Here is a 27,069-nt window from a genome sequence, read left to right on the forward strand (position 1 = left end):
AGGTTAGAGAGAAGGGAGAATAGAGATAAGAGGGTAGGTAGCGAGAGAGAAAGGTCAGAGAGGGAAGGGTAGAGGGTACAAATAGATAGATAGATGCAGAGAGTGTAGCGAGATATTGAAAGAGGGATCAGAAATAGAGATCCAGAGAGTAAGAGAGAAGGGTAAAGAAAGAGAAAGGTAAACGTAGAAAGGCAGAGATAGGGAAAGGACAGAGAGAGAAAGAGTACAGAGAACTTGAGAGAGCAGAGATGGAGAGTAATTATATTTTCTATCCTACTGAAAATGTTTTAATTTTCATTATATAATTGCAGAGCCAGACCATTTGGCCCATCCAGAGCATCGAGATTAGCACCACAAAAATGCCATTCTGCCCAACACGTCCATGCTAACGACTGGACACCCAGCTGTATTAATCTCACTCTCAGAGCTTGGCTCAATACTTAGAGGTGTATAAGATGATGAGAGGCATTGATTGTGTGGATAGTCAGAGGCTTTTTCCCAGGGCTGAAATGGTTGCCACGAGAGGACACAGGTTTAAGGTGCTGGGGAGCAGGTACAGAGGAGATGTCAGGGGTAAGTTTTTTACGCAGAGTGGTGAGTGTGTGGAATGGGCTGCCGGCAACGGTGGTGGAGGCGGATACAATAGGGTCTTTTAAGAGACTTTTGGATAGGTACATGGAGCTTGGAAAAATAGAGGGCTATAGGTAAGCATAGTAAGGTAGGGACATGTTTGGCACAACTTTGTGGGCCGAAGGGCCTATATTGTGCTGTGGGTTTTCTATGTTTCTATGCTCTTCCGAGTGAATCAAGTTCTCATCTAGACGCCTGAATGTGGCTCCCCGCCCCGCCCCGCCCCATTATAACCACATTCTACCGGAGGACCATTGGGAGTGTCCTGACCAGCTGTATCATCCTCTGGTGTGGGAATTACAAGGCATCTGACAGCAAGACCCTGCTTGAGATTGAATTGAATTGAATCAAATTGACTTTTATTACTTACATCCTTCACATGCACGAGGAGTAAAAAATCTTTACATTATGTCTCCATCTAAATGTGCAGTGTGCAATTTATAGTAATTTGTAATTAGTAGTATGTACAACAGGACAGTCAATATAACGTAGAAATACAATTGTATCAGCTTGAATTAATCAGTCTGATGGCCCGGTGGAAGAAGCTGTTGGTCCTGGCTTTTATGCTGTGGTACCGTTTCCCGGATGGTAGCAGCTGGAACAGTTTGTGGTTGGGGTGATGCAGGTCCCCAATGATCCTCCAGGCCCTTTTTACACACCTGTCTTTGTAAACGTCCTGAATAGTGGGAAGTTCATATCTTGCTGAGAGAATCAATCATCTCTTTACCCCCCACCCAACTCACCATCCAGGGCATACATCGTAGAGGGCTCAGAGATTGGTCTTTGACCTCCTACCATCAGGCAGAAGGTACCACAGTGGAAGAACAAGGACTGTAAGGTTGGGTAATAGCTACTCCCCCAGGCTGTTAGACTTCTGAACACCCTGCTAGCACCGTGCACACATTATGTACGACAGCACAGATAGCATTATACCGATGTGTACTTAACTCTAGTTATGTCAACTTGTACATCAACAGATTTTTTTTTACTTATCTGTTAATGCTATTTTATGTGTTGTATATGATTATATGTGCTGTGCTTTGCACCTTGGTCCCTGAGGAACACTGTTTCACTTAGCTGTAGACATGTGTGTGGGTGAACGACAATATCTTGAACTTGAAATGTTGCCAGTAAGCCTACTTGAGAGGCTCTCTCAGGCAGTGTATTCTGGTACTCGCCACTAACTGAATTTAGAAAGTTAAAGTTATAGTACTGTTCAAAAGTAAATTTATAATCAAAGTATGCATATGTTAATGTATGCTACCTTGAGATTCATTTTCAGAAACAATAATTAAGGAAAAATAAAGTAATACAACAGAATTTATGAAAAGCCATACATAAACAAAGACTGACAAACAGCCATTGTGCAAAAGACAACAAATTGTGTAAATGATAAGAATAATAAATAAATAAATAATACTGAGAGCAGGAGAAATCCTTGAAAGTGAGCCTCTAGGTTGTGGATTCAGTTCAGAGTTGAGGTGAGTGAAGTTATCCACTCTGGTTCATGGTTGAAGGATAATAACTGTTCCTTGAACCTGGTGGTGTGAGACCCAAGACTCGTGGTGAGAAGACAGCATGGTCTGGATGTCTCCTTCAAATCCCTCTGAATCTCTGCCCCCTTGCCTTCTTGTTTTATCTTCCTCTGAGATGAGAAAAAGTTTCCTGCAGTCTACCTTACTGTAACTATGCCCTTCATAATTTTATATCCCTCAATCATGTCCCCTCTTAACCTCCTCCATTCCGAAGTCAATGTTTGTTGAAATTACTGCCGTATTCACAAGTATGTTTCTGCACAGTTGCAATGAGAAACTTACATACAGCAGCATCGCAGGCACGTAGCGTCAGATAAACAAAAAGCAGAAATTAAACAAAGTATATTATAAACAAGTCCATTGTAGCACTAAGTGATGACAATGTTCTCATTCCGAGGTAGTGATTAGGGTTGTGCAGGTTGTGAAGGGAATTAGTTCTCTTGAGGCTGGTGGTGTGGGACTTTAGGAGTCTGTACCTCCTGCCTGCTGGTCGCTATGAGGAGATGGCATGGCCAGGGTGGTGGAGATCTTTGATGATGGATGTTGCCGCCTTGAGGCAGCGCCCCCTGTAGGTACTGGTGGGGAGGGATTAGGCTGAGCGCAGTGCTCTCTGCAGTTCATGCATTGGAATTGCCGGACCAGTCCAAATACTTTCAACAGTACATCTGTTAAATTATGCTTGCTGTTCTGGATTAACAACGGATGGTGCAATTCTGGTCATATTACGATCAACGAACGTGTTTGTAGCCCGGATATTGAACTTTTTGCTGTTGGACACCGGACATATTCCACCGAGATACGACACTGGGCGTCATGGGAGGTTGTTCCAGCCTGTGGCCATCGAACTTTGCAGCTCCTCCCGTGGAGGGTCAGACACCCTGAGCCAATAGGCTGGTCCAGGACTTATTTCCATCTGGCATAGTTTGCATTTTGTTGTTTGATTGTTTGTGGTTTTTGTATTTCTATGCTGTATTCTTGGTTGGTGCAGCTGTAAAGAAACTCAATGTCCCTTGGGATCAATAAAGTATGTCTACGACTAAAATGTTTGGTGGCATACCAAACCTCCTTAACTTCCAAACAAAGGAAAGACTGTTATTTGTTTTCCTTGTAATTATATCTGTGTGCTGGGCCCAGCAAGGAGACAGACTCAGACTTTCCCAGCTAACATCCTGATGGATCTTCTCCGCACCCTCCCTAGTGGGAATTTAATCAGAATGATTCTGGTGTCTGGAACAGTGATCGATATAGTGAAGGGAGCACACGATCAGTCAGTGACCTTGGGGATAGACAGGAGTTACAATTGAACATTCATCATTGGGCCTGTCTCCTCTTCTGGATGTGAAATAACATGAGAATACAGATTACAAACTCTCCAGTGGTCGGGTGGAGTCAGGTGCAGTCCCAATAAACTCCAAACGTCCAGCAGCATCAAGGCACCGGTGATGTTCAAAGAAAAGATTTTTCCGGAGTATTGGATATTACCCTAATAATACCACATCATACTTTTAATTTGTAAACGGGGACCCGGTCAGTTTAATGGGAAGTGATAAATGGGATTCCCGGTGAGTTAAACACAGTGGGAGAAGTGGGGCCCCTATAAGTTTAAAAGGAGAGTGGGAAATGGGGTTCAGTGAGTTTAAAGGGAGAGTGGGAAACGGGGTTCAGTGAGTTTAAAGGGAGAGTGGGAAACGGGGTCCCTGTGGGTTTAAAGGGAGAGTGGGAAACGGGGTTCAGTGAGTTTAAAGGGAGAGTGGGAAATGGGGTTCAGTGAGTTTAAAGGGAGAGTGGGAAACGGGGTTCAGTGAGTTTAAAGGGAGAGTGGGAAACAGGGTCACAGTGAGTTTAAAGGGAGAATGGGAAACGGGGTTCAGTGAGTTTAAAGGGAGAGTGGGAAATGGGGTCACAGTGAGTTTAAAGGGAGAGTGAGAAACGGGGTTACAGTGAGTTTAAAGGGAGAGTGGGGAACGGGGTCACAGTGAGTTTAAAGGGAGAGTGAGAAACGGGATTACAGTGAGTTTAAAGGGAGAATGGGAAACGGGGTTCAGTGAGTTTAAAGGGAGAGTGGGAAACGGGGTTCAGTGAGTTTAAAGGGAGAGTGGGAAACGGGGTTCAGTGAGTTTAAAGGGAGAGTGGGAAATGGGGTTCAGTGAGTTTAAAGGGAGAGTGGGAAACGGGGTCCCTGTGGGTTTAAAGGGAGAGTGGGAAACGGGGTCCCGGTGAGTTTAAAGGGAGAGTGGGAAATGGGGTCACAGTGAGTTTAAAGGGAGAGTGGGAAACGGGGTTCAGTGAGTTTAAAGGGAGAAGTGGAAACGGGGTCACAGTGAGTTTAAAGGGAGAAGTGGAAACGGGGTCACAGTGAGTTTAAAGGAAGAAGTGGAAACAGGGTCCTGGTGAGTTTAAAGGGAGAGTGGGAAATGGGGTCACAGTGAGTTTAAAGGGAAAGTGGGAAATGGGGTTCAGTGAGTTTAAAGGGAGAGTTGGAAATGGGATTCAGTGAGTTTAAAGGGAGAGTGGGAAACGGGGTCCTGGTGAGTTTAAAGGGAGAGTGGGAAACAGGGTTCAGTGACTTTAAAGGGAGAGTGAGAAACGGGGTCCCTGTGGGTTTAAAGGGAGAGTGGGAAACGGGGTCCCGGTGAGTTTAAAGGGAGAGTGGGAAACGGGGTCCCTGTGGGTTTAAGGGAGAGTGGGAAATGGGGTTCAATGAGTCTAAAGGGAGAGTGGGAAACGGGGTCCCTGTGGGTTTAAAGGGAGAGTGGGAAACGGGGTCCCGGTGAGTTTAAAGGGAGAGTGGGAAACGGGGTTCAGTGAGGTTAAAGGGAGAGTGGGAAACGGGGTCACAGTGAGTTTAAAGGAAGAAGTGGAAACGGGGTCACAGTGAGTTTAAAGGGAGAGTTGGAAATGGGATTCAGTGAGTTTAAAGGGAGAGTGGGAAACGGGGTCCCGGTGAGTTTAAAGGGAGAGTGGGAAATAGGGTCACAGTGGGTTTAAAGGGAGAGACAATACAAAAAATAGATGGAGGAGCAGATAGTGTTGAGGAAGTAGGGAGTCTGCAGAAGGACTTAATACAGATTGAAAGAATGGGCAAAGAAGTGGCAGGTAGAATATATTATAGCACTTTGGTAGAAGAATAAAAGGGTATATTATTTTCTAAATAGGGAAAATATTTTAAAATCTGAGGTGCAAAGGGACTTGGGAGTCCTTGTGCAGGATTCCCTATCGGATAACTTCCAGGTTGAGTCGGTGGTGAGGAAGGCAAATGCAATGCTTGCGTTCATTTCATTTAGAATATAAAAAGGACGTGATGTTTTGGCTTTGGAGAGGCCTCACATGGAGTACTGTGAGCAGTTTTGCCCTTATATACGGAGGGATGTGCTGACATTGGAGAAGATGCAAAGGAGGTTCAAGAAAATGATTGTAGGATTGAAAAGACTATCATATGAGGAGTGTTCGATGATTCTCAGCAGAATTTGGAAGAATGAGAAGGGATCTAATTGAAACCCATCATATGTTGAAAGGCCTCAATAGAGTATATGTGGAGAGGATGTTTCCTATGGAGGGATAGTCTAGGACCAAAGGGCACAATCTTAGAATAGAGGGACATCCATTTAGAAAGGAGATGAGGACAAATTTCTTTAGCCAGAGGGATCTGAGGAACTCGTTGCCACAGGCAGTTGTGGAGGCCAGGGGTCATTGAGTGTACTCAAGGAAGAAGTTGATAGATTCTTGATAAGTCGGGGCACGAAAGGTTATGAGAAGAAGGCAGGAGAATGGGGTTGAGAGGGAAATGGATCAGCTATGTTCAAATTGCAGAGCAGACTTGATTGGTCGAATGAGGTAATTCTCCTGCAGTCTTCCAGTCTTAAATACTGAAGTGGTGGATCACCACAGTGACAACGGCGGAATGTTTTAAATAGATATTTTTAATGCTACTGAATGTATTGAACAAATGACCTCAAGAACGTGATGAGTTTTGCAGTGTTAGTTCTTCTTAGAATTTCTTATCATCAACAATGTTTGATTTTTGAAATATAAGTGGAAATCAGATTGCGTTGAGCTCAAAGGGAGCTTAGGAAAGAATATCCCAGTGAGCCAGGTGTTGAAGCTTTAGGAATTCCTAAAAATCAGCTGAATTTTAGTACAGATGAAAGAAATGTATGGTGTGTGCATGAGGGGTAATGGGAGCTATCATAGACTCAGTGGGCTGAATCACCTCCTCAGTCATATGGAAATATGGAAATGTCTGCACTAGCCCGCTGACAGGATTTGAGATAAAACCCATGCTAACAGATTCTGCTCTTAAAATCAAAGGGAAGAAAGGATTGTATTCTTTACCATTGGCTGTAATTTCTTCTAACAGAAGTTTGAACAGTATAGCACAGGAATAGGCCTTTAGCCTGTGATGTTGTGTCGAACTAATAAAACTGAAGACATCAAGTTAAACTAATCTTTTCTGTCTGCATGCGGTCCATATCACTCCATCCTCTGCACAATCATTTGTCTATCTAAGACCCTCTTAAATGCCTCTATCTGCCCTACAAGGTGGCACCACTGACCAACAGTGACATTTTGCAGACAGCTCAGAAAACTACTAGATACTCTAGCAAACAACAGGAATTCTGCAGATGCTGGAAATTCAAGCAACACACATCAAAGTTGCTGGTGAACGCAGCAGGCCAGGCAGCATCTCTAGGAAGAGGTGCAGTCGACGTTTCAGGCCGAGACCCTTCGTCAGATATTCTAGCAAGCAAGTTTATTTGTATAGCACTTTTCAAGCACAAGGCAGTTCAAAGTGCTTTATATAGAACACGATATAAAAATCAAACATCAAATGTCGGACAATATGAAGAGAATAAAATCACACTTTAAAGAAAAATAAGTTGCAATGCTAGAGATTCTAATTCAAAGCTACCACAAACAGAAAAGTTTTAAGCCTCAGTTTAAAAGAGCTTAAAGTTGGGACTGACTTCAGATCCTCTGGAGGGTTATTCCAGGTATGTGGAGCATAGTAACTAAAAGCTGCTTTCACCATGTTTAGTTTTGACCCTGGGGAGAGTAAGCAGACCCAGCTCAGACGACCTGACAGCTAGGAAGGTTCATAATGCAGCAAGAGATCGGAGATGTATTTTGGCCCTAGACCATTCGGAACCAGTAGTAACATTGTAAAGTCAATCTTCTGATGGACAGGAAGCCAGTGTAGCGATCTGAGAACTGGAGTGATGTGTTCTACTTTCTTGGTCGTTCTGAATGAGCTGCAGCTGTCTGAGGGATTTTTTACAGAGACCTGTGAAAATGCCATTACAGTAATCAAGCCTACTAAAAATAAATGCATGGACGAGTTTTTTTTAGATCTTACCGAGATATAAGCCCTTTAACTCTCACTATATTTTAAGATGATAATAGGCTGACTTTGTAATTGTCTTAATGGGGGAGTCAAAATTTAAGTCAAGTCCATCACAACACCAAGATTTCCGGCTTGGTTTGTGGTCTGTAACGACAGAGATTCTAAGTGAGCACCGACTTTTAGTCGTTCTTTTTTGGCACCAAAAAACCAATTATGTCAATTTTCACTTTGTTTAACTGCAGGTTATACAATAATATTTCGTTTATACAATCATTGATTTGTTCAATACAGTTTTGTATTGATTGTATGGGACCATAATCAATTGATGACACTGTTATATAAATCTGAGTGTCATCCGCATAATTAAGGTAAGAAATGTTGTTGCTTCCCATGGCGTGAGCTGGAGGGAGCATGTATTCGTTAAACAGAAGAGACCCCAGCGTGGGCCCTTGAAGCACACCACATGTCATTTTCGTTTGGTCAGATATGCAGCTACCAATCGATACAAAATAGTCCCTGTCCTCTCGTAGATACTGTATACCCTTTCTGAATGGTGAGTACTGCAGTCCGCTGCCTGTAGTTTCCCTTTTAATAATGTACTTTTGAACTCACTAAGCAATCCGGCACTTTTGTAGTCTGGGGGATTTGGCAATCTAGACCCTCGAGATTGCAGGTATGGCTAGGGCGGCCATCGCTGGGGGCGTACTCTGCGTTGAGGCCTGATGCCCAGAAGACAACTCCATAACTCTGCGCCGTTTAAAGTGTTGAGCAAGATTGGAACTGTCAAAGACAAGAGTGGAAAACAGATGGGTGCTCTGTGCCGTCTGGCTCCCTCTCTTCTCACTACTATGTCCGGTGGGAGTTGCAGGGGTCTGAGGTGCAATGCCACCAGGTTTGGGAGCAGTTGTTGCCCTGAGGCTATTGGGCTCCTGGACAGGCTGCACGCCCCTCAGCACAGAATAGACTCCACAGTTGTGGACTCACTTTCAGGGACTCTGCAACTCCTGCTCCAGGTGTTTTTGTTTCCTTTCTTTGCTACTACTTGCACATCTTGATTCTGTTTTCAGCTCACTACTCTGTGAGGTTTACTCGCTTCAGCAGTGAATGGACTCGGCAGCAACCCTGACACTGGCCTCAGCACTGAGCTGCCTCGGTGGCTGTGGCCTGCAGCCATCGAACTCCTAGACTGGCTTCACTCACCTCAGCGCTCAGCTGCCTTGGTGGCTGTGGCCTGGACTGGCTTCACTCACCTCTGTGCTGAACTGCCTCGGTGGCTGTGGCCTGCAGCCATCGAACTCTTAGACTGGCTTCACTCACCTCAGCACTGAGCTGCCTCGGTGGCTGTGGCCCGGACTGGCTTCACTCACCTCAGCGCTGAGCTGCCTCCGTGGCTGTGGCCTGCAGCCATCGAACTCCTAGACTGGCTTCACTCACCTCAGTGCTGAGCTGCCTCGGTGGCTGTGGCCTGGACTGGCTTCACTCACCTCAGCACTGAGCTGCCTCGGTGGCTGTGGCCTGCAGCCATCGAACTCCTGGACTGGCTTCACTCACCTCAGCACTGAACTGGCTCGGTGGCTGTGGCCTGGACTGGCTTCACTCACCTCAGCACTGAACTGGCTCGGTGGCTGTGGCCTGGACTGGCTTCACTCACCTCAGCACTGAGCTGCCTCCGTGGCTGTGGCCTGCAGCCATCGAACTCCTAGACTGGCTTCACTCACTTCAGCGCTGAACTGGCTCGGTGGCTGTGGCCTGGACTGGCTTCACTCACCTCAGCGCTGAGCTGCCTCGGTGGCTGTGGCCTCTTTCGGAGACTCTGCGGTTAATGGTCTGTGTGTTATTTGTTTATTTATTTTATTATTTGCACGATAAGCTCTCTTCCCCCCCCCCCACACACACATGTTGAGTGTTTGGCAGATTGTTTTGTGTTTTTTATGGGTTCTTTTGTGGTTTTATGGGTTCTGTTGTGTTTCTTTGTTTTGTGGCTGCCTACAAGATGACAAGTCTCGAGGTCGTATACTGCATACATAATTTGAAAATAAACATACTTTGAACTTTGCCTCTCCTACCCTGCCTGGTCACACAGTCCAGGCTCCCACCACTCTCTGTGTGGAAAAAATAAACTCTTTCCTGCACATCCCCTTATAACTTTTCCCCCGTCATCTCAAATGCATGCCCTCTAGTAATAGACATTTTGACCCTCAGAAAAGAAATACTGGCTGTCTACTCTATCTATGCCTCTTATAATTTTATAAACTTTTATCAGATCTCCCCTCAGCCGCTCCAGAGAAAACAATCCTGTCTCTCCTTATGCCTTGTGCATTCTAATCCATGCAGCATCCTGGTAAACCTCTCCTGTACCTTCTCCGAAGCCGTCCCGTAATGGGGTTAACCTAACTGAATGCAACCCTCCAGATGCGGCCTGATCAGAGTTTTATAAAGGTGCTGCATAACTTCCAGACTCAAACTCAGTGCCTGCACTAATAAAGCCAGAGGGTGGATAGTGTAGCAGAATTACTGTGTAATTACCAACGACAAATCGGGTTTGATGATCTGGGTACAAGTTGTAACTGGACAATTTAAACTCATTTATATTGTCCACTTTATCTGCAAGAGATAGATAATAACAAAAAAATGGTACGGTTTATTTGAATGCTTGGATTTCCATGTCAGTCTACCATAGAAATATGACATAAGATCATAAGACCACAAGATATATGAGCAGAACTAGGACATTTCAGCCATTGAATCTGCCAGTCCATCATGGCTGATACATTGTTCCTCTCAGCTCCAATCTCCTACTCTTCTTGGTGCACAAATATATATCAGTGCTGTCCCAGTTCTGCTCACCAGACCTGGAATGCCTAGCAGTTGAATGTTGTCCTTTTTATCTACCGCAGGAGATGTCCGGGATCATTTTGGTAGTGGTTTACATCCACCTCAGGCCAATGTCAATCAGGCTTTATATGGTCTGAACGATGGGAGCAACATGCACGAAACAGCACACCCTAACACCTTTACTGTCATTTTGGGGGATTTTAACCAGGCCAGTCTGAAAATATCACTAAACAATTACCATCAACAGATCACTTGCAATTCTAGAGCAAACAACACACTGGACCACTGTTACACCACCATCAAGAATGCCTACCATGCTATCCCACGCCCTCACTTCGGGAAGTCTGATCACCCAGCTGCACTTCTACTCCCCGAGTATAGGCAGAGACTGAAGACTGCAGCACCAGCAGTGAGGACCAAGAAGGTTTGGACAAGGGAAGCACAGGAGCGCCTACAGGACTGCTTTGAATCGGTGGACTGGACTGTATTCAGAGATTCATCTTCAAAACCAGATGAGTATGCTGCAGTTGTAACCGACTTCATTAAAACCTGTGGGGATGAGTGTGTACCCACATTCCCAAACCAAAAGCCGTGGATGAACCAGGAGGTACGTCATCTGCTGAAGGCTAGATCTGTGGCATTCAAGTCTGGTGCCCCAGCTCTGTACCAGAAAACCAGGTATGATTTGCAAAGGTCTATTTAAAGGACAAAGAGACAATTTCGAACAAGGTTGGAGGCGACATCAGATGTACAACAACGCTGGCGGGGACTGCAAGACATTACTTCCTACAAGGTGAAACCCAATAGCTTGAATAGCAACGATGCTTCACTACCAGACGAACTCAACGCCTTCTATGCCCACTTTGAAAGGGAGAATATAACTACAGCTGTGAAGATCCCTGCTGCACCTGATGACCCTGTGATCTCTGTCTCAGAGGCCGATGTAAGACTGTCTTTAAAGAGAGTGAACCCTCGTAAGGCGGAAGGTCCCCATGGAGTACCTGATAAGGCTCTGAAAACCTGTGCCAACCAACTAGCGGGAGTATTCAAGGACATTTTCAACCTCTCACTGCTACAGGAGGAAGTTCCCACTTGTTTCAAAAAGGCAACAATTATACCAGTGCCAGAGAAGAATAATGTGAGCTGCCTTAATGACTATCGCCCGGTAGCACTCACATCGACAGTGATGAAATGCTTTGAGAGACTGAACTCCTGCCTCAGCAAGGACCTGGACCCACTGCAATTTGCCTATCACCACATAGGTCAGTGGCAGACGCAATCTCAATGGCTCTTCACACAGTCTTAGACCACCTAGACAACACAAACACCTATGACAGGATGCTGTTCATCGACTATAGCTCAGCATTTAACACCATTATTCCCACACTCCTGATTGATAAGTTACAGAACCTGGGTCTCTGTACCTCCCTCTCAGTCCATTTTAACCTTCAGTTGCCGCAGCTGCACTATGCCTCCCCCAGTACATCCCGATGGCAGAGAGGAGTAAAGAGTTGACGTTTCAGATTGAGAACTGATGAAGGGTCTCGGCCCAAAACATCGACTCTAGTCCACTCCATAAATGCTGTCTGACCTGCTGAGTTCCTCCAGCATTTTGTGTGCGTTGCTCTTTTCTCCCCCAGAGTTGAAATGTCCAATACTCTCAGGCATGCATTAACGGTAAGAGAGTAAGTTTAAAGGAGATGTACAGTGTTTTTTTACCCCACAGATGAAGGTGAAGCTTTATTTGTTACGAGTATATTAAAACAGCAACATATCTAGTGAAATCTTCTTATGTTCTATTGTATTCCTTTGTTTTGTAGCTCCCTGTAAGGAGATGGATAAAGTATACATACTTTGACTTTGAAATGCGACACTTGTGTCTCCTTTTGTGATGTGCTGTGGACAGCTCACAATCGTCTCCATACTTCTGGCGCCAACACAGCATGCTCACGGCTCGCTAACTGTACGCCTTTGGAATGTGGGAGAAAACAGGGGGCATGTGGAGGAAACGCACGCCGTCACCAGGAAAACATACAAGCTGCTCACAGAGAGCAGAAATTGAATGCTCATTGATCATTGGAGCTGTAAAGAGACTGTGTTAAGCGCAGCACGACTGTGGGGTTGCATGGTAGCATAGTGTAACCATGTAATCACCTTACAGTACCAGCAGTCAGAGACTGGGGATTGATCCCTGCGAAAATGTACCCTAAGCTACCCCAGTTACAGAACATTGCTGACCACCTCTTACGTCACCACCAACTTGTTCCCATTGCGTTTTTTGCAGGAATGTCTTCTTTTGCAGCCTTTTCTTCACTGTCCTCTGTAATTTATGTTCCATGTGTTAACATTGGAGAAGGAGAAGATGGCAGTGCGACGGCAGCGCGCGCAGCCACTTCGGTGGTGATGGTTGTTATCTGTCAAGTAGGGGACCGTGCACAATTCCGATTTGATGGAGATGAATGTGAAAGTACGGAGGAACATCAGGAAAACTTCTGAAATGCCCGCTTCGCTGCCGCTGCTACTGTGTGGTAACCGGAATCTCCGGAGCTGAAGGCCCCGAAATCCTCGGCTTTGCATGTTTCAGCGGCCGGGGCAAGGTCGAAGGCGCTCGGCAGAGGATGGCGCTCGGGAGGCTGTATCGGAGAGGTTGGTCGGAAGCTCGGAGGTTTCGGACGGACGGACTCAATGTCGGCCGTGGTCGGCTGCTTCCAAGGCATTGGCAAGTTGACGGTGCCTGGAGGTTTATGGCAGGGAGCTTCTCCCTTTTGCCGCCTGCTATCGGGCACTTGGGAGTCGATCAACTCGGGGACTTTTGAAACTATTTTTTTACCGTGCCCATGGTTTGTTCTTCATCAAATTATGGTATTGCTTTGCACTGCTGTAACTATATGTTATAATTATGTGGTTCTGTCAGTGTTAGTCTTTGGTTTGTCCTGTTTTCTGTGATATCACTCCGGAGAAGCATTGTATCATTTCTTAATGCATGTATGCATTTCTAAATGACAATAATCATAATCTAATCTAATCTAATCTCCTCCTATGTGCTGCAAGTTTTTCATTGTGCTACTACCTCACTATGCTTGCACCCATGACAATGAACTCGACCTGAAAGTGCTGGAAGCACTCTGCAGGTTCGGCGTCATCTGTGGGAAGGGAAACAGGGTTAACATTACAGGACAAAAGTCCTTTCTCAGAACTGGAGGAAGAGTGAGGAGAGTGAGTGGGGGAGGGGGAGGAATGTCCTTGGTGGGGTTAAACCGGCATCTCCGTGGGAATAAGCTGCCAACTAGGCTATCCAGTCACTGGGTGAATGGGAATGGGAGCAGTCAAGAGAGTGAGATCGGCCAGATAACAATTTCACCCCAGCAGAGATTTGCCTGGCCCCCACCTGCCCTGACAACTTCTTTTGTCTCCCTCCCAGGCTCCAACCCAAAACTTAAGAGTATTGGGTTCAGTTCTGGCTGCCATGTCAAAGGAAGGATGTGGAAGCTTTCGAGAGCTTGCAGAGGAGATTTACCGGGATGCTGCCTGGATTGAAAAGCAGTCTTATGAGGAACGATTGAGCGAGCTATGGTTTTTCTGTTTGGAGCGAAGGAGGATGAGCAGTGACTTGACAGAGGTGTACAAGTTGATCAAAGGCATAAATAGAGTGGACTGGCAGAGACTTTTTCCCAGGGCAGCAATGGTTAATAACAGAGGACATCCTTCTAAAGTGACCGGAGGAAAGTTTCTGGGGGATGTCAGAGGTAGGTGTGTTTTTTTTTAAACACAGAGCGTGGAAAGTGGTAGCAATTTGAACAGGTTTCCTAAAGAGCTTCATTTATTGCAATCTGTTATACTTTTATTAATAAAATAAGGAATATTTGTACATAAGCAACATGACTCACTGTATTCTCCTTTAAAAGCCCATAAATATTGTTAATAATTCATTAATCATTAATAACCTCGGCTCAAAATTAACATGGCACCTGAGAGAATTTTGAAGGTTATCGCAAATTTGGGCTCACATATAAAGATTTGCCACCCCTGATTAAGGAGAGAGACTGAAGATGCTGGAATATGGAGTAACAAGAAACTCAGCTGGTCAGGCAACATCTACGAAGGGAAATGGACGGCCCAGATGCAGGGTCTCCTTCCGGAACGCAAACTGCTTGTTTCCCTCTAGTTTGACCTGCTAAGTTCCTCCCCTCTCCCTTCAGGCAGGAGATACAAAAGCTTCATTCCATCGTGGGGACAGCCCATCATCGAGGACATTTATATCAGGGAGCTCCCTGCCACCAATGTCCCCTCTAAGGTGAGAGTGCACGCTCATCTTTAGCTACTAGCGCACCAAGGAATTTAAACCATGCACAAAAGGTTGCCCTCCACCTCATTGGCAAGTCAAGAATATTTCATGATTGTACACAATCACATTCGGATTTCCGACGTGGGCTGTGTTGACAATGCGGAGTTTGCGATGATCTGTCTGCAGAGTTTAGAACTGGATTAGTTATACCATTGTTATTGAAGAAATTATTCAGCGCTATATTCAGTATACTGTGTTCAGTAGTAGTGTTGTTGTCACTGGGCAAAATTACACAGCACCAGATATTTGCACACACTGGGCTTTACAAATTGGAGGGAACATTGCCTGCCACGGACTGGACTATGCCCATTTTCTTATTTTTAATGCTGTCAGGCGAGGGGTACAGGAGCCTGAAGACTCACATCTCAGGATTCAAAAACAGCTTCTCCCCTACTAACACCAGGTTCTTGAACCCACCTCAAAACAGTACATCACACTTTATTCCCTTAAAGTGTGTTAGTTTTGTTTAATGTGTTGTATGAATTACGTACAATTACGTTAATTTGAGTTTATTTAATTTGTATTTGTTATGCTACAAAATCCAATTTTCAAGATAGTTATGCATGCCCACGTCAATAAACTTGAATTTGGACGCTTGGACAAGTGTATAGATTGCAAATGTTTTGAGCAGGAGCCCTAATCGGAGGTCCATGTACCCCTTGCTGAATGGGTGGGGTCCTTGGCATAAAAAAGGCTGGGAACCCCTGGTTTAGGCAGAAACCAGGCAAATGGGATTAGTCTAGATGGGCATGTTGGTCAGTAGAAACAAGTTGGGCCATTTCCATACTATAGCCAGCCAAGCCCTTAGTGTACATCTTGCTCCTGATTCCTGCATCTTCAGTGCTTCACGTCCCCCATTGTAGAACCGGAATAATGTAATAACGGGGAACAGGCCATTCGGTCAACGCGTCCATGCCGACCAAGGTTACCACCTAAACTAGTCCTATTTGTCCCCGTTTGGCCTATATGTTTTTAAACCACTTTCACCACGTACTTACTGGAAACATCACCCCCCTCTAGTTTCACACACACTGTTGTGCAAAGAAGTTTCCTCCTATCTGCGCCTTTCATAATGTTATACCTCTCTACGGGCTCAAGTCTCGCCCACTCTGGAAAAAAAAATCCCAACGTGGTCTCGCCCTCGCCCTCGCTCTGTCTGCATCTTTCTGTCTCTTGTTTCCCTTTCCGGAGTTGATATCTCGGCCGAGGTTTCCCGCGTCTCAACGCCTCTCGCCGGCTTCCTGGGTGGGGTCAGAGAGCGGAGCTGAATCGCCACTTGTTGCGAAAGCCGAGACGAGCGACCAAGTCGGGCTGGGCGGCGGCAGTTTCTTCTGTGCCGAGTACCTGGGGGGGTCATAGCACACGCAGCCGAACCTGCTCGGCGAAATGGCTGACGAGAAGCAAGTGGAACTGTTCGTGAAGGTAGGGAGCTGTGGAGCCGGGCCAGTCCCTCTTCCCGCCCGGGGAGGTGGGGGTGAAGGGGCTCCGGGGACGGGACGGCGGTACGACTTCAGCCGTTGGCTAGGCCACTCGGCCCGGCGCCGGTAACATCATCGGACTCAACGTTTACCGAACCGGTTGGGCTAGTTGACGAGCCGCGAAGAGGAAAATCTGTGTGTTCTCATCCGCTTCCCTTTGTGTGAAAGTTTCCGAGTATGCATGACCTTCTCCTCTTCCCTCCACTGTCTAGTTCAGCTAGCCTCCTCTGCCTGCCGGCGTTCTCTCTACCTGCGTACGGATTTCCCCCTCCCCTTCTCTCTCAGCTTGCTCCCACTCTCTCTTCCCCGTCCTATTTCCCCCTTCCCCCCCATTTCTCCTTTTGCTCCCTCCCGCTCTCTCACCCCCCCCCGGAAACTGTATGTGCACACATTATCCGGCATTCTGGGGGGGGGGGGACGGGACAGGCTGCAGTACTTTACCCAAGCCATCCCCCTACTCCGTAACACCCTCTAAGTTCCTCTTTTTATATTACTCATGCGTGATTCACGATTTGTTTTATTTGAGCAAATGAAACACCCTGAATTCTCGTCTTGGGAGTGGAGGAGTTTTGTGATTGCATTGAAGGGTTGGGAAGGAGAGGTGAGAGAGAGCCCCGTGCGTTTGTCCTGGTGTCTTATTTTACAGCACTAGCCTACGAATTGCACTTTCAGAGTAGGTGGCTACTCTATACCAAGCTCTTCTCTCTGCCGCTCCCTCACCTGAGACCATTATCCTTCCTTTCTCTGTTCCTGACTTTGTTTATGCGACTTCTCTGCCACACTTCCTTGCCCCACTTCACCCCCTCCCTGTGCCTGTCCCCTACCTTCTTATCACAGCCTTGCCCTCTGCTCCCAGTCTCTCGGCGTGCCCGGTATTCCCTCGCCTTCACCCGCCTCTGCAGGTCACCCAGGAGCTAAATGCGTCGTCTCTTTGCCCCACATTGCCAGGCTGCTGGTTGGTGCTGTGGATACTGGGGCACAGGCCGGGCTGGGAGGAGGGAATACCTGCTGAGGAAAATCAAAGTCAAAAGTCGAGTTTACCGTCACTTGCACATGTGCAATGAGGAATTTGCAGCAACATGGAAAGCACATCACATCGCGTAAGCAGCATTACCAGTAAAATATAAACTTTTTTTTCCAAAAGGTGCACAGTTAGAGCAAAAACAACAAATCAAATTTTTGCACAGAGTGGTCCTAGTGTTGCTTTATCTCCAAGATTCAAGATTGTTTAATGTCATTTCCAGTACATAAGTGTAAAAGAGAACAAAATAATTGTTCCGCTGGTCTGATGCAACACAAAAACTCAATATGATAAAGAAAACAATAATTAAAAGGTGTAAATATTTTTTATATAATAATTAAAAGGTGTAAATATTTTTTAATATAATATTATATAACATAATTTAGCTTATATGCATTGATTGTATGTCCATAAAGTGATGCTAGGCACAAGAGTGATGGTGTATAAGGTGACTAACAGGAAATGATAAAGTACTGATGGCTGGGGGTTTAGAGGGGTGGGTTAGTGGGTGAAGGTGTTGATTAGGATTGGGATTCAATGATTAGGATTGTGTCAGTTTGTTCAAGAAACAAACAAGACCATAAGCCCATAAGATATAGGAACAGAAGTAGGTCATTTGGCCCATTAAGTCTGCTCTGCTCATCCAATTCTTCCAGTCAACCTCACTCCCCTGCCTTCTCCACATACCCTTTGGTGCCCTGGCTAATAGAAACATAGAAAACCTACAGCACAATACAGGCCCTTTGGCCCGCAAAGCTGGCCAAACATGCCCTTACTTTAGAAATTACCTGGAGTTACCCATAGCCCTCTGTTTTTCTAAGCTCCATGTACCTATCCAGGAGTCTCTTAAAAGACCCTATCGTATCCGCCTCCACCACTGTCACCGACAGCCCATTCCACGCACTCACCACTCTGCGTAAAAAAACTTACTCCTACGTCCAAGCACCTTAAAACTGTGCCCTCTCGTGTTAGCCATTTCAGCCCTGGGAAAAAGCCTCTGACTGTCCACATGATCAATGCCTCTCATCATCTTATACACCTCTATCAGGTCACCTCTCATCCTCCATCACTCCAAGGATCACTCAACCTATTCTCATAAGGCAAGCTCCCCAATCCAGGCAACATCCTCGTAAATCTCCTCTGCACCCTTTCTATGGTTTCCACATCTTTCCCATAGTGAGACAAGAAGAACTGAGCACAGTACTCCAAGTGGGGTCTGACCAGGGTCCTATACAGCTGCAACATTACCTCTCAGTGATGTTTCAACTATATCAAGAACCTATCTATGCCTTAAATACACCCAATGACCTGGCCTCCACAGCCGCTCGTGGCAACAAATTCCACAGATTAATCCCCTCTGACTAAAATAATTTCTCCATGCCCTCTTGTCCTAGACTCCCCTAACATGGGGAAATAATTTTGCCATTTCTAACCTGTTCAGGCCTTTTAACATTCGGAATGTTTCTGTGAGATCTCCCCCTCATTCTCCTGAACTCCAGGGAATACAGCCGAAGAGCTGCCAGACGTCCCTATACGGTAACCCTTTCATTCCTGGAATCCTTCTCATGAATCTTCTCTGAATCCTCTCCAATGTCAGTATATCCATCCTAAAATAAGGAGCCTAAAACTGCACAAAATGGTGGAAGAGAAGTAGATGCTCCTGAACCTGGTGGCATGGGTCTTCAGTACATCTCTCCCTGTGGTAGCTACGAGAGGGTGGCAAGGACCAGGTGATGATGGATTTTGCCATCTTGAAGCAGAGGGATAATTGATGGTGGAGGGGGTTGTGCCTGCGAGGCATTGGCCTGGGTCTATGACACTTTGCAGCTTCTTGCGTTCGTATGCTTTCAAAATTGCCATAGTAAACCATGATGCAAATAATCAGGGCTCTTTCAACAGTACATCTTTTGAAGTTTCGGTGACAAACCGAGCCTCCTAACAAAGTGAAGGTGCTGACGTGCCTTCCTCGTGGTTGCATCTACGTGCAGGGCTTGGGACAGGTCTGGTGCATCAACCCCCAGAAACTTAAGGTAACAGAGTGCTGATCCTCTGTGCTGCTACAGACCAACGCGTGTTCGCACTCCTTCCCCTTCCTCAGCGTTATCTAACGGGAGCCGGGCCCTCCATCCACCATGTAGCCGTCAGTCATCCTGCGTGGAAATAGGACAGCAAGGAGAATTCGGGGCCTGCGACCGGAGTCTGAAACAGGGTTATCATTACTGACGTGTCATGAAATTTGTTGTTTTGCAGCAGCAGCCCAGTGAAAGACAAAAATTATCGTAAGCTGCAGAGATAGAGAGTAAGGAGTGCATATTGTATCCTTGTAGTGACCTTATTCGAACGTATAAAATCCTAAGGGAGTTTGATAGGAGAGACATCAGGATGTGGGACTAGTGAGAGGCTCTCCAACAAGGGGAGACCCTTGGTGATCATGTAACACGGAGGTGGCAGCAATTTCTCAAGGAGGGTGGTGAATTTCTGGAATTGGAATTGGCTTATTATTGTCACAGGTACCAGGATACAGTAAAAAGCTTGTCTTGCAAACTGTGTTCAGACAAATCAGATCATTACATAGCAGATCAAGGTAAACTAATAACAGAATGCAGAGTAATATGTAACAGCTACAGAGAAAGTGCAGTGCAGGGAAATGGTGAGGTGCAAGATCAGAATGAGGTAGATTAAGGTCAGGAATCCATCTTATTGTAGAGAGGTTTGTTTGGGAATCTAGAGAACAGTGGAATAGAAAAATGTTCTTGGGCCATGTAGTATTTTCTGCCCCAGTGGGTGCTGGAAGCTAGATCATTGGAAGCATTTAAAGTGGGGGTGCAAAAATATCTGGTAACTGAGGAATAGAGAGGTGTGGAGAAATGGCACAGAAGAGGAGTTGAGGCCTAGACAGATTTACCATAATCATAATGAGGGGCGGACCTGGTTTGAAAGGCCCAGAGGACTACTCATAAGACCATAAGACTTGGAAGCAGAATTAGACCATTCAGACCATCAAGTCTGCTCTGCCATTTCATCATGACTGATTTATTATCCTTTTCAACCCCATTCTCCTGCTTTCTGCCTAATCAAGAACCTATCAGTCTTCACTTTAGATATACTCAATGACTTGGCCTCTACAGCCATGTATGGCTGTAGGAATTCCTCCTTATCTATGTTCTAAATGGGCATATTCTGAGGTTGTGTCCTCTGGTCCTAGACTTCCCCACCATAGGAAACATCCCTTCCACATGTACTCTGTCTTGGCCTTTTAAATTTCGATAAGTTTCAGTGAGCTCCCCCTTATTCTTCTAAACTCCAGCAAGTACAGGCTCAGAGCCATCAAAAGTGCTTCATACATTAACCCTTTCATTCCTGGAATCATTCTCGTGAACTTCCTCTCCAATGCCAGCACATCTTTGAGAAAAGGGGCCCAAAACTGCTCACAATACTCCAAGTGTGGACTGACCAATGCCTCTAGAGCCTCAGCATCACATCCTTACTTTATAAAGTGAATGCTAGCATTGCCATTTGCCTTCCTGCAAGTTAACCTTTAGAGAATCCTGCGTGAGTACTCCCAAGTCCTTTTGCACCTCTGATTTTTGAATTTTCTCCCCATTTAGAATATAGTCTAACTTTTATTTTTCTACCAAGCTGCATGACTATAATTCCACCTGCCACTTCTTTGCCTGTTCTCCCACTCGGTCACAGTGCTTCTGCAGACTCCCAGCTTCCTCCACACTGCCTGCCTCTCCACCTATCAATTTCATCATCTAAATCATTAACATATCATGTGAAAAACTGTCCCAATACCAGCTCCTGCGGAATACCACTAGTCATTGGCAGGCAACCAGAAAAGGCTGCCTTTAACCGCACTCTTTGACTCCTGCCAGTCAGCCAATTTTCTATCCATTCTACTATTTTTCCTGTAATGGGCTCATATGCAGCCCCTAGTTAAAAGCCTTCTGAAAATTTAAGTAAATAACATCCAGTGACTCTACTTTGCCTATCGTGTTTATTTCCTCAAAGAATTCCAACAGATTAATCAAGCAAATCTGCTCTTAATTTCCCTTGCTCTGAATTTTTTTTTGTGCATTTTAACATCATCTTAAGATGCGGAGAAATTGGGGCGGGAGGGGAGAGGGTTTTATTTCTGCCCTCTCCCAATCTGGAAAATGGCTCCAAAGCACAGGGTCAAAAGAAAACTGTAGAGGATGGTAGACTTCTCCAGCACCACCATGGACACGAGCCTCCCAACACTGAGGACACCGTCCACATGTAATGTAATGCCTCAAGAAGGCAGCATCCATCATGAAAGACCCTCACCATCCAGAACATAAGCTCTTTTCGTTGTTACCACGAGGGAGCAGGTAGGAGAGCCGAACGAGTGGAATGTTTTAGGAATTCCTCCGCCATTAGATTTCTGAACTGTTCATGAAACCATGAACACCAGCTGGTTATTTTGCTCTCATTTTCATTATTAATGATTAATTATTTAAGAATTTCTTAGAGTAACCTGTAGCAAATTTTCATGTAATGTACTGCACTGCTGCCACAAAGCAATAAATTTCATGACCTACTGCAGTGATAATAAACCTGATTCTGGTTCATTGATCTGAATCGGTTTTATTTCTTTGGGATTTGGCAGGAAGCCGGAGTGGGTGGTGGGTTGGAACCCAGGTGCAGATTCCCCATGTACAGACAGCGCTAGAGGCTGGGATTCAACCCAGTTTGCTGGGGATGCCAGGCAGTGGTTGCAGGCTGCGACACCAGCTAGCCCACCGCCGTTTTAAAATGGGGGAAATGCCGTTCGGGTATCTGGACCCTGGTTGGGAGAGGAGAGGGCCCAAGGGGGCCAAGTGGCTTGTTTAATTGCTTTTGGGGTAGTGGGTTTCCCCCACTCCCCTCTTCTCACTGGCGTGATCTGAAAAGTACAGAGTGATAGGAGGGGTGGCGAGTTGGGTGGGTGAATGCCGCAGAAAATTCCGAGAGGCTCATCTACGGCGCCCTCCAAAGTGTGGGCGAGATTTGAAGTTGGTACAGACCTTGCTAAAATAGGGTGAATTATGTGTCATTAGTTAGAGTCTGCACTAAACTTAATAACATTCAGCTTATTAAATTCACAGTTAGGAGACTTAATAGCTATATATTTCTTTTTAAAATGCTTGTTAATTTCAAAGAGAGTCTGAAGGAGGAGTAGAAGTACTGAATTTGATACTGAAGATTGAGCTGGAAACATAGAAAACCTACAGCACAATACAGGCCCTTCGGCCCACAAAGCTGTGCTGAACATGTACTTACTTCAGAAATTACCCAGGGTTACCCATAGCCCTCTATTTTTCTAAGCTCCATGTACCTATCCAGGAGTCTCTTAAATAAGCCTATCATATCCGCCTCCACCACCATTGCCGGCAGCCCATTCCACGCACTCACCACTCTCTGCGTTTAAAAATAACCTACCCCTGGCATCTCCTCTGTACCTACTTCTAAGCACCTTTAAAGTGTGCCCTCTCGTGTTAGCCATTTCAGCTCAAGGAAAAAACCTCTGACTATCCACATGATCAGTGCTTCTCATCATCTTATGCACCTCTATCAGGTCACCTCTCATCCTCTACCACTCCAAGGAGAAAAGGCCGAGTTCACTCAACCTGTTCTCATAAGGCATGCTCCCCAATCCTGGCAAATCTCCTCTGCACCCTTTCTATAGTTTCCACATCCTTCCTGTACTGAGATGACCAGAACTGAGCACAGTACTCCAAGTGGGGTCTGACCAGGGTCCTATACAGCTGTAACGTTACCTCTCGGCTTTTAAACTCAATCCCACAGTTGATGAAGGCCAATGCTCCACAGAGTCAACCTGCTCAGGACTCGGACCCCAATATCCCGCTGATCCACCACACTACCAAGACTTTTACCATTAATACTACCTGCCATCATATTTGACCTACCAAAATGAACCACCTCGCACTTATCTGGGTTGAACTCCATTTGCCACTTCTCAGCCCAGTTTTGCATCCTATCAAAGTCCCGCTGTAACCTCTGACAGCCCTCCACACTATCCACAACACCCCCAACCTTTGTGTCATCAGCAAACTTACTAACCCATTCCTCCACTTCCTCATGCAGGTCATTTATAAAATCATGAAGAGAAGGGGTCCCAGAACAGATCTCTGATGCACACCACTGGTCACTGACCTCCATGTAGTATATGACCCATCTACAACCACTCTTTGCCTTCTGTGGGCAAGCCAGTTCTGGATCCACAAAGCAATGTCCCCTTGGATCCCATATCTCCTTACTTTGCATGGAGTACCTTATCAAATGCCTTGCTGAAATCCATATACACTACATCTACTGCTCTACCTTCATCAACGAGCTGGAGCGACATTGTAAATACTTCACAAGTTTGTTTGATAATCAAAGTATGTATGCAGTATGCAACTTTGAGATTCTTCTCCAGAAACAGAGTCAGTTTAAAGAGAAACAGCAACCCCACCCACTCCACCCCCCAGCAACAAAAAAGAAGGGCAACACTATCATCGGCCTCTCCCAAATCTATCTTCCCCCACAAAATGCAACAAGAACATCGGCTCCCAAATCTCCCTCACCTACACAACTAATAAAAGTGCAACATTGGCCCCCGAACCTCCCTCACCCCGAACAATCCATGTTGGTATTTATATGCATTTGATTCCATATCCAGAAATTGACCTCAAACTTTATGTTTCATGTTCCTTATTCTTTATAATTGTTGAATGCTGATTTTGTTCGTTGCATGTTGCGCCTTGACCTACGCACCACAGCAAATTCCTAATGTGTGCAAATAAAGTTGATCTTTGATTGTGGTTGTGAGCTTTGCAACGCACAGTCTGTAACATTGGAAGAGCGAACCATTGACCTCCCTTCTTGCTATTGCAGGAACGATATCCTCTCTCTCTCTTTCCCTCCCTTGTTAGTGAGAGAGAGGGCCCGTAGGATGTTGAGGTGCAGGGATGGACAGTGGTTTTTGATGGACTATAGATCTTGGTCTCTGGGGACTTGATGGTGGAGGCTGATGCTTTCTACTGGAGCATGTGGGGTCTGGGGGAAGTGTTGATGCTTTTTCTGCTCTTTCTACATGGGAGGGGAAAGGTGGGGGGCCTCGGGGGTTCTAGCATTTTCCTGTCATTCATTCTTTTGGTTTTTTCATGGTTTTGTGGGTGTCTGCAAAGAGTAAGAATTTCAAGTCGTATACAGTATACATTCTCTGATATTAAGTTGAACCATTGATCTGACCTTGAGTTCACTGCCTTTACGCCAGCAAGGCCAATCAGCCTGTCAGGTCCATGCTATCTCCAAGTGGCAGTGCTATCCCTCGGTCCTCTTATTATCCTGTCCCTCTGCATCCTTCCCTCTCTCTCAGCTGAGCATTCAAATCTCGTAGTGTAGTCTTAGTAGTGAACTGCAGCCATTAAGCCTATTGGCACATCTATTGTGGGCTGACAGCTCCTACAGTGCTCTGCTATATTGTTCTGTCATTGGTGTATGTGAGGAAACCAGATTATCCATGAGAAACCTTAAACTAGACAGTGCAGGAAGAGTGGAAGAAATCTGGAACCACTCTTTGAGAGCTGATGTAGATAGATGATTTCATTTTGTTGGAGAAGGAGTTCTGAGACTCCCTGATCCTCTCTGTGTATGGTGGCTTTGTTAGACTTATCCAGTTAACATATAATTTAAAGGCTGCCACAGATCAGAGGTGAGAGCTGACGTTGCTAGCTCTCCACGATGTTCACTCCTCTCTCCAGGGCTGTTCCATTGTTGGTCAATTCAAATGCTGGCCCAGATATACTGAAAAGACAAGGTGTTGGGATCCAAGGCAGAGTGGATTTCCCTCGCTGTCCGCGATGGTCATCTCCACAGCGCTGAGGCTATGAAACCGTCCCGGCTGCTGTGCTCCGTGCCCACTGATATGATGAACTGATAAGTGAGGCTTTGGGCCTACTCCAGGCTGCTCTGGAATTCAGATCTGAGGACTCCATTTGGTTTGGAATGCTGTTTCTCGTTTCAATTGTTTGCATGACTTGTACTTTATTTTCTTTCTTTTGTGGATCGAGTGTTGGTCTTTTATTTTTATTTTTATTCTTTTTTCTTTAAATTGTTTTTTTTTCTGGATTTCTTGCTGTGTGGCTTCCTGTAAGCAAACAAATCTCAAGGTTGTATAATTTATACATTCTTTGATGATAAATGTACTCTGTATCTTTCAATCAGTAGTCACTTTATTAGCTACACCTGAACACCTGCTCGTTAATGCAAATATCTAATCTGCCAATCACTTGGCAGCAACTCCATGCATTCAAGCATGTAGACATGGTCAAGAGGTTCAGTTATTGTACGGACCAAACATCAGATTGGGGATCTAAGTGACTTTGACCATGGAATGATTGTTGGTGCCAGAAGGGGTGGTTTTAGTATCTCCGAAACTGCTGATCTCCTGAGATTTTCATGCCCAACAGTCTCTAGAGTTTACAGTCAATGGTGTGAAAAACAAAAAAAAAGCATCCAGTGAGTGGCAGTTCTGTGGGCATAATCACCTTGTTCATGACAGTAACTCAAATAACCACACGTTACAACAGTGGAGTGCAGAAGAGTACCTCTGAACGCACAACATGTCAAACCTTGAAATGGATGGGCTACAGCAACAGAAAATCACAAATGTACAGTGATGTTAGAAAGTTAGTGAACCCTGTAGAATTTTCTCTATTTTAGCATAAATAATACCTAAAATGTGATCAGACCTTCATGTAAGTCATAAAATTAGATAGAGAACATAGGTAAATAAATAACACAAAAACATTATTCTTGTTCATTTATTTATTGAGAAAAATGATCCAATATTACATGTATTTGTTGGAAAAAGTATGTGAACCTCCTGGGGTGATGCCTCCTACAAAAGTTATTTTGAGTCATGTGTTCCAATCAATGAGATGAGGTTGGAGGTGTGGGTTGTACAGGTGCCCTGCCCTATTTTTTAAAAAAAGACACACAAAGTCCAGGTTACTGTCAGAGCCTGCTCTTCTCAAGAAAGATCTGTTTACGTGCACCATGTCTCGATCCAAACAACTTTCAAAAGATCTTAGAGATGCATGAAGCTGGAAAAAAGCCACAAAAGCATTTCTAAAGCACTTGAGTGTTCATCAGTCCACAATAAGAGAAATTGTCTACAAATGGAGGAAACTCAGTACTGTTGCTACTCTCCCGAGGAGTGGGCGTCCTGCAAATATCACACCAATAGCACAATGTGCAGTGCTGAAGGAGGTGAAAAAGAATCCAAGGGTAACAGCAAAAGACCTGCAGTAATCTCTAGAACTTGCTAAAGTCTCTGTTCATGTGTCTACTATAAGGAAAAAAAAACACTGAACAACAGTGGTGTTCATGGAAGGACACCACGGAGAAAACCACTGCTCTCAAAAAAAAACATTGCTGCATGACTCAGGTTTACAGAAGACCACCAGGATGTTCTACAATGCTCTGGGACAATGTTCTATCGACGGTTGAGGAAAAATTGCACTTTTTGACAGAAATGCACACTGCTACGTTTGGAGGTAAAAGGGCACTGCACACTAACACCAAAACCTAATCCTAACTGTGAAGCATGCTGGAAGGAGCATCATGGTTTGGGGCTGCTTCGGTCTGTTGCCTGAAGTTTAATAGAAGTTGGGCAATGATCCAAAAGAAGAGTAAATCAACAACAGAATGGTTTAAAAAGAAGGAAGTTTGTGTTTTGGAATGGCTGAGTCAAAGTCCTGACCTTAATCCTATAGAAATGTTGTTGAAGGTCCTGAAGCAAACAGTTCATGCAAGGAAGCCCACCAACATCCCAGAGTTGAAGAAGTTTTGTAGAGAGGAATGGCCTAAAG

At 45.3% G+C, this 27,069-nt stretch overlaps 1 protein-coding gene across 2 annotated transcripts in view; it reads left to right on the forward strand.

Moving 5' to 3' along the window:
- Positions 1-15,871: 15,871 nt before the first annotated feature.
- Positions 15,872-27,069, forward strand: part of LOC134346624 (chloride intracellular channel protein 1-like) — a 53,184-nt gene continuing 41,986 nt past the window's right edge. Inside the window, exon 1 of one of the 2 annotated variants that reach the window (XM_063048075.1) lies at positions 15,872-16,108. In XM_063048075.1, coding sequence (XP_062904145.1) covers positions 16,073-16,108 — 36 coding nt within the window. In that variant the 5' untranslated portion in view covers positions 15,872-16,072. The remainder of the gene's footprint in view (positions 16,109-27,069) is intronic. The other variant, XM_063048074.1, reaches the window with a different exon arrangement.

This window comes from Mobula hypostoma, chromosome 5, assembly GCF_963921235.1.
Source record: "Mobula hypostoma chromosome 5, sMobHyp1.1, whole genome shotgun sequence".
Classification (NCBI taxonomy): domain Eukaryota; kingdom Metazoa; phylum Chordata; class Chondrichthyes; order Myliobatiformes; family Myliobatidae; genus Mobula; species Mobula hypostoma.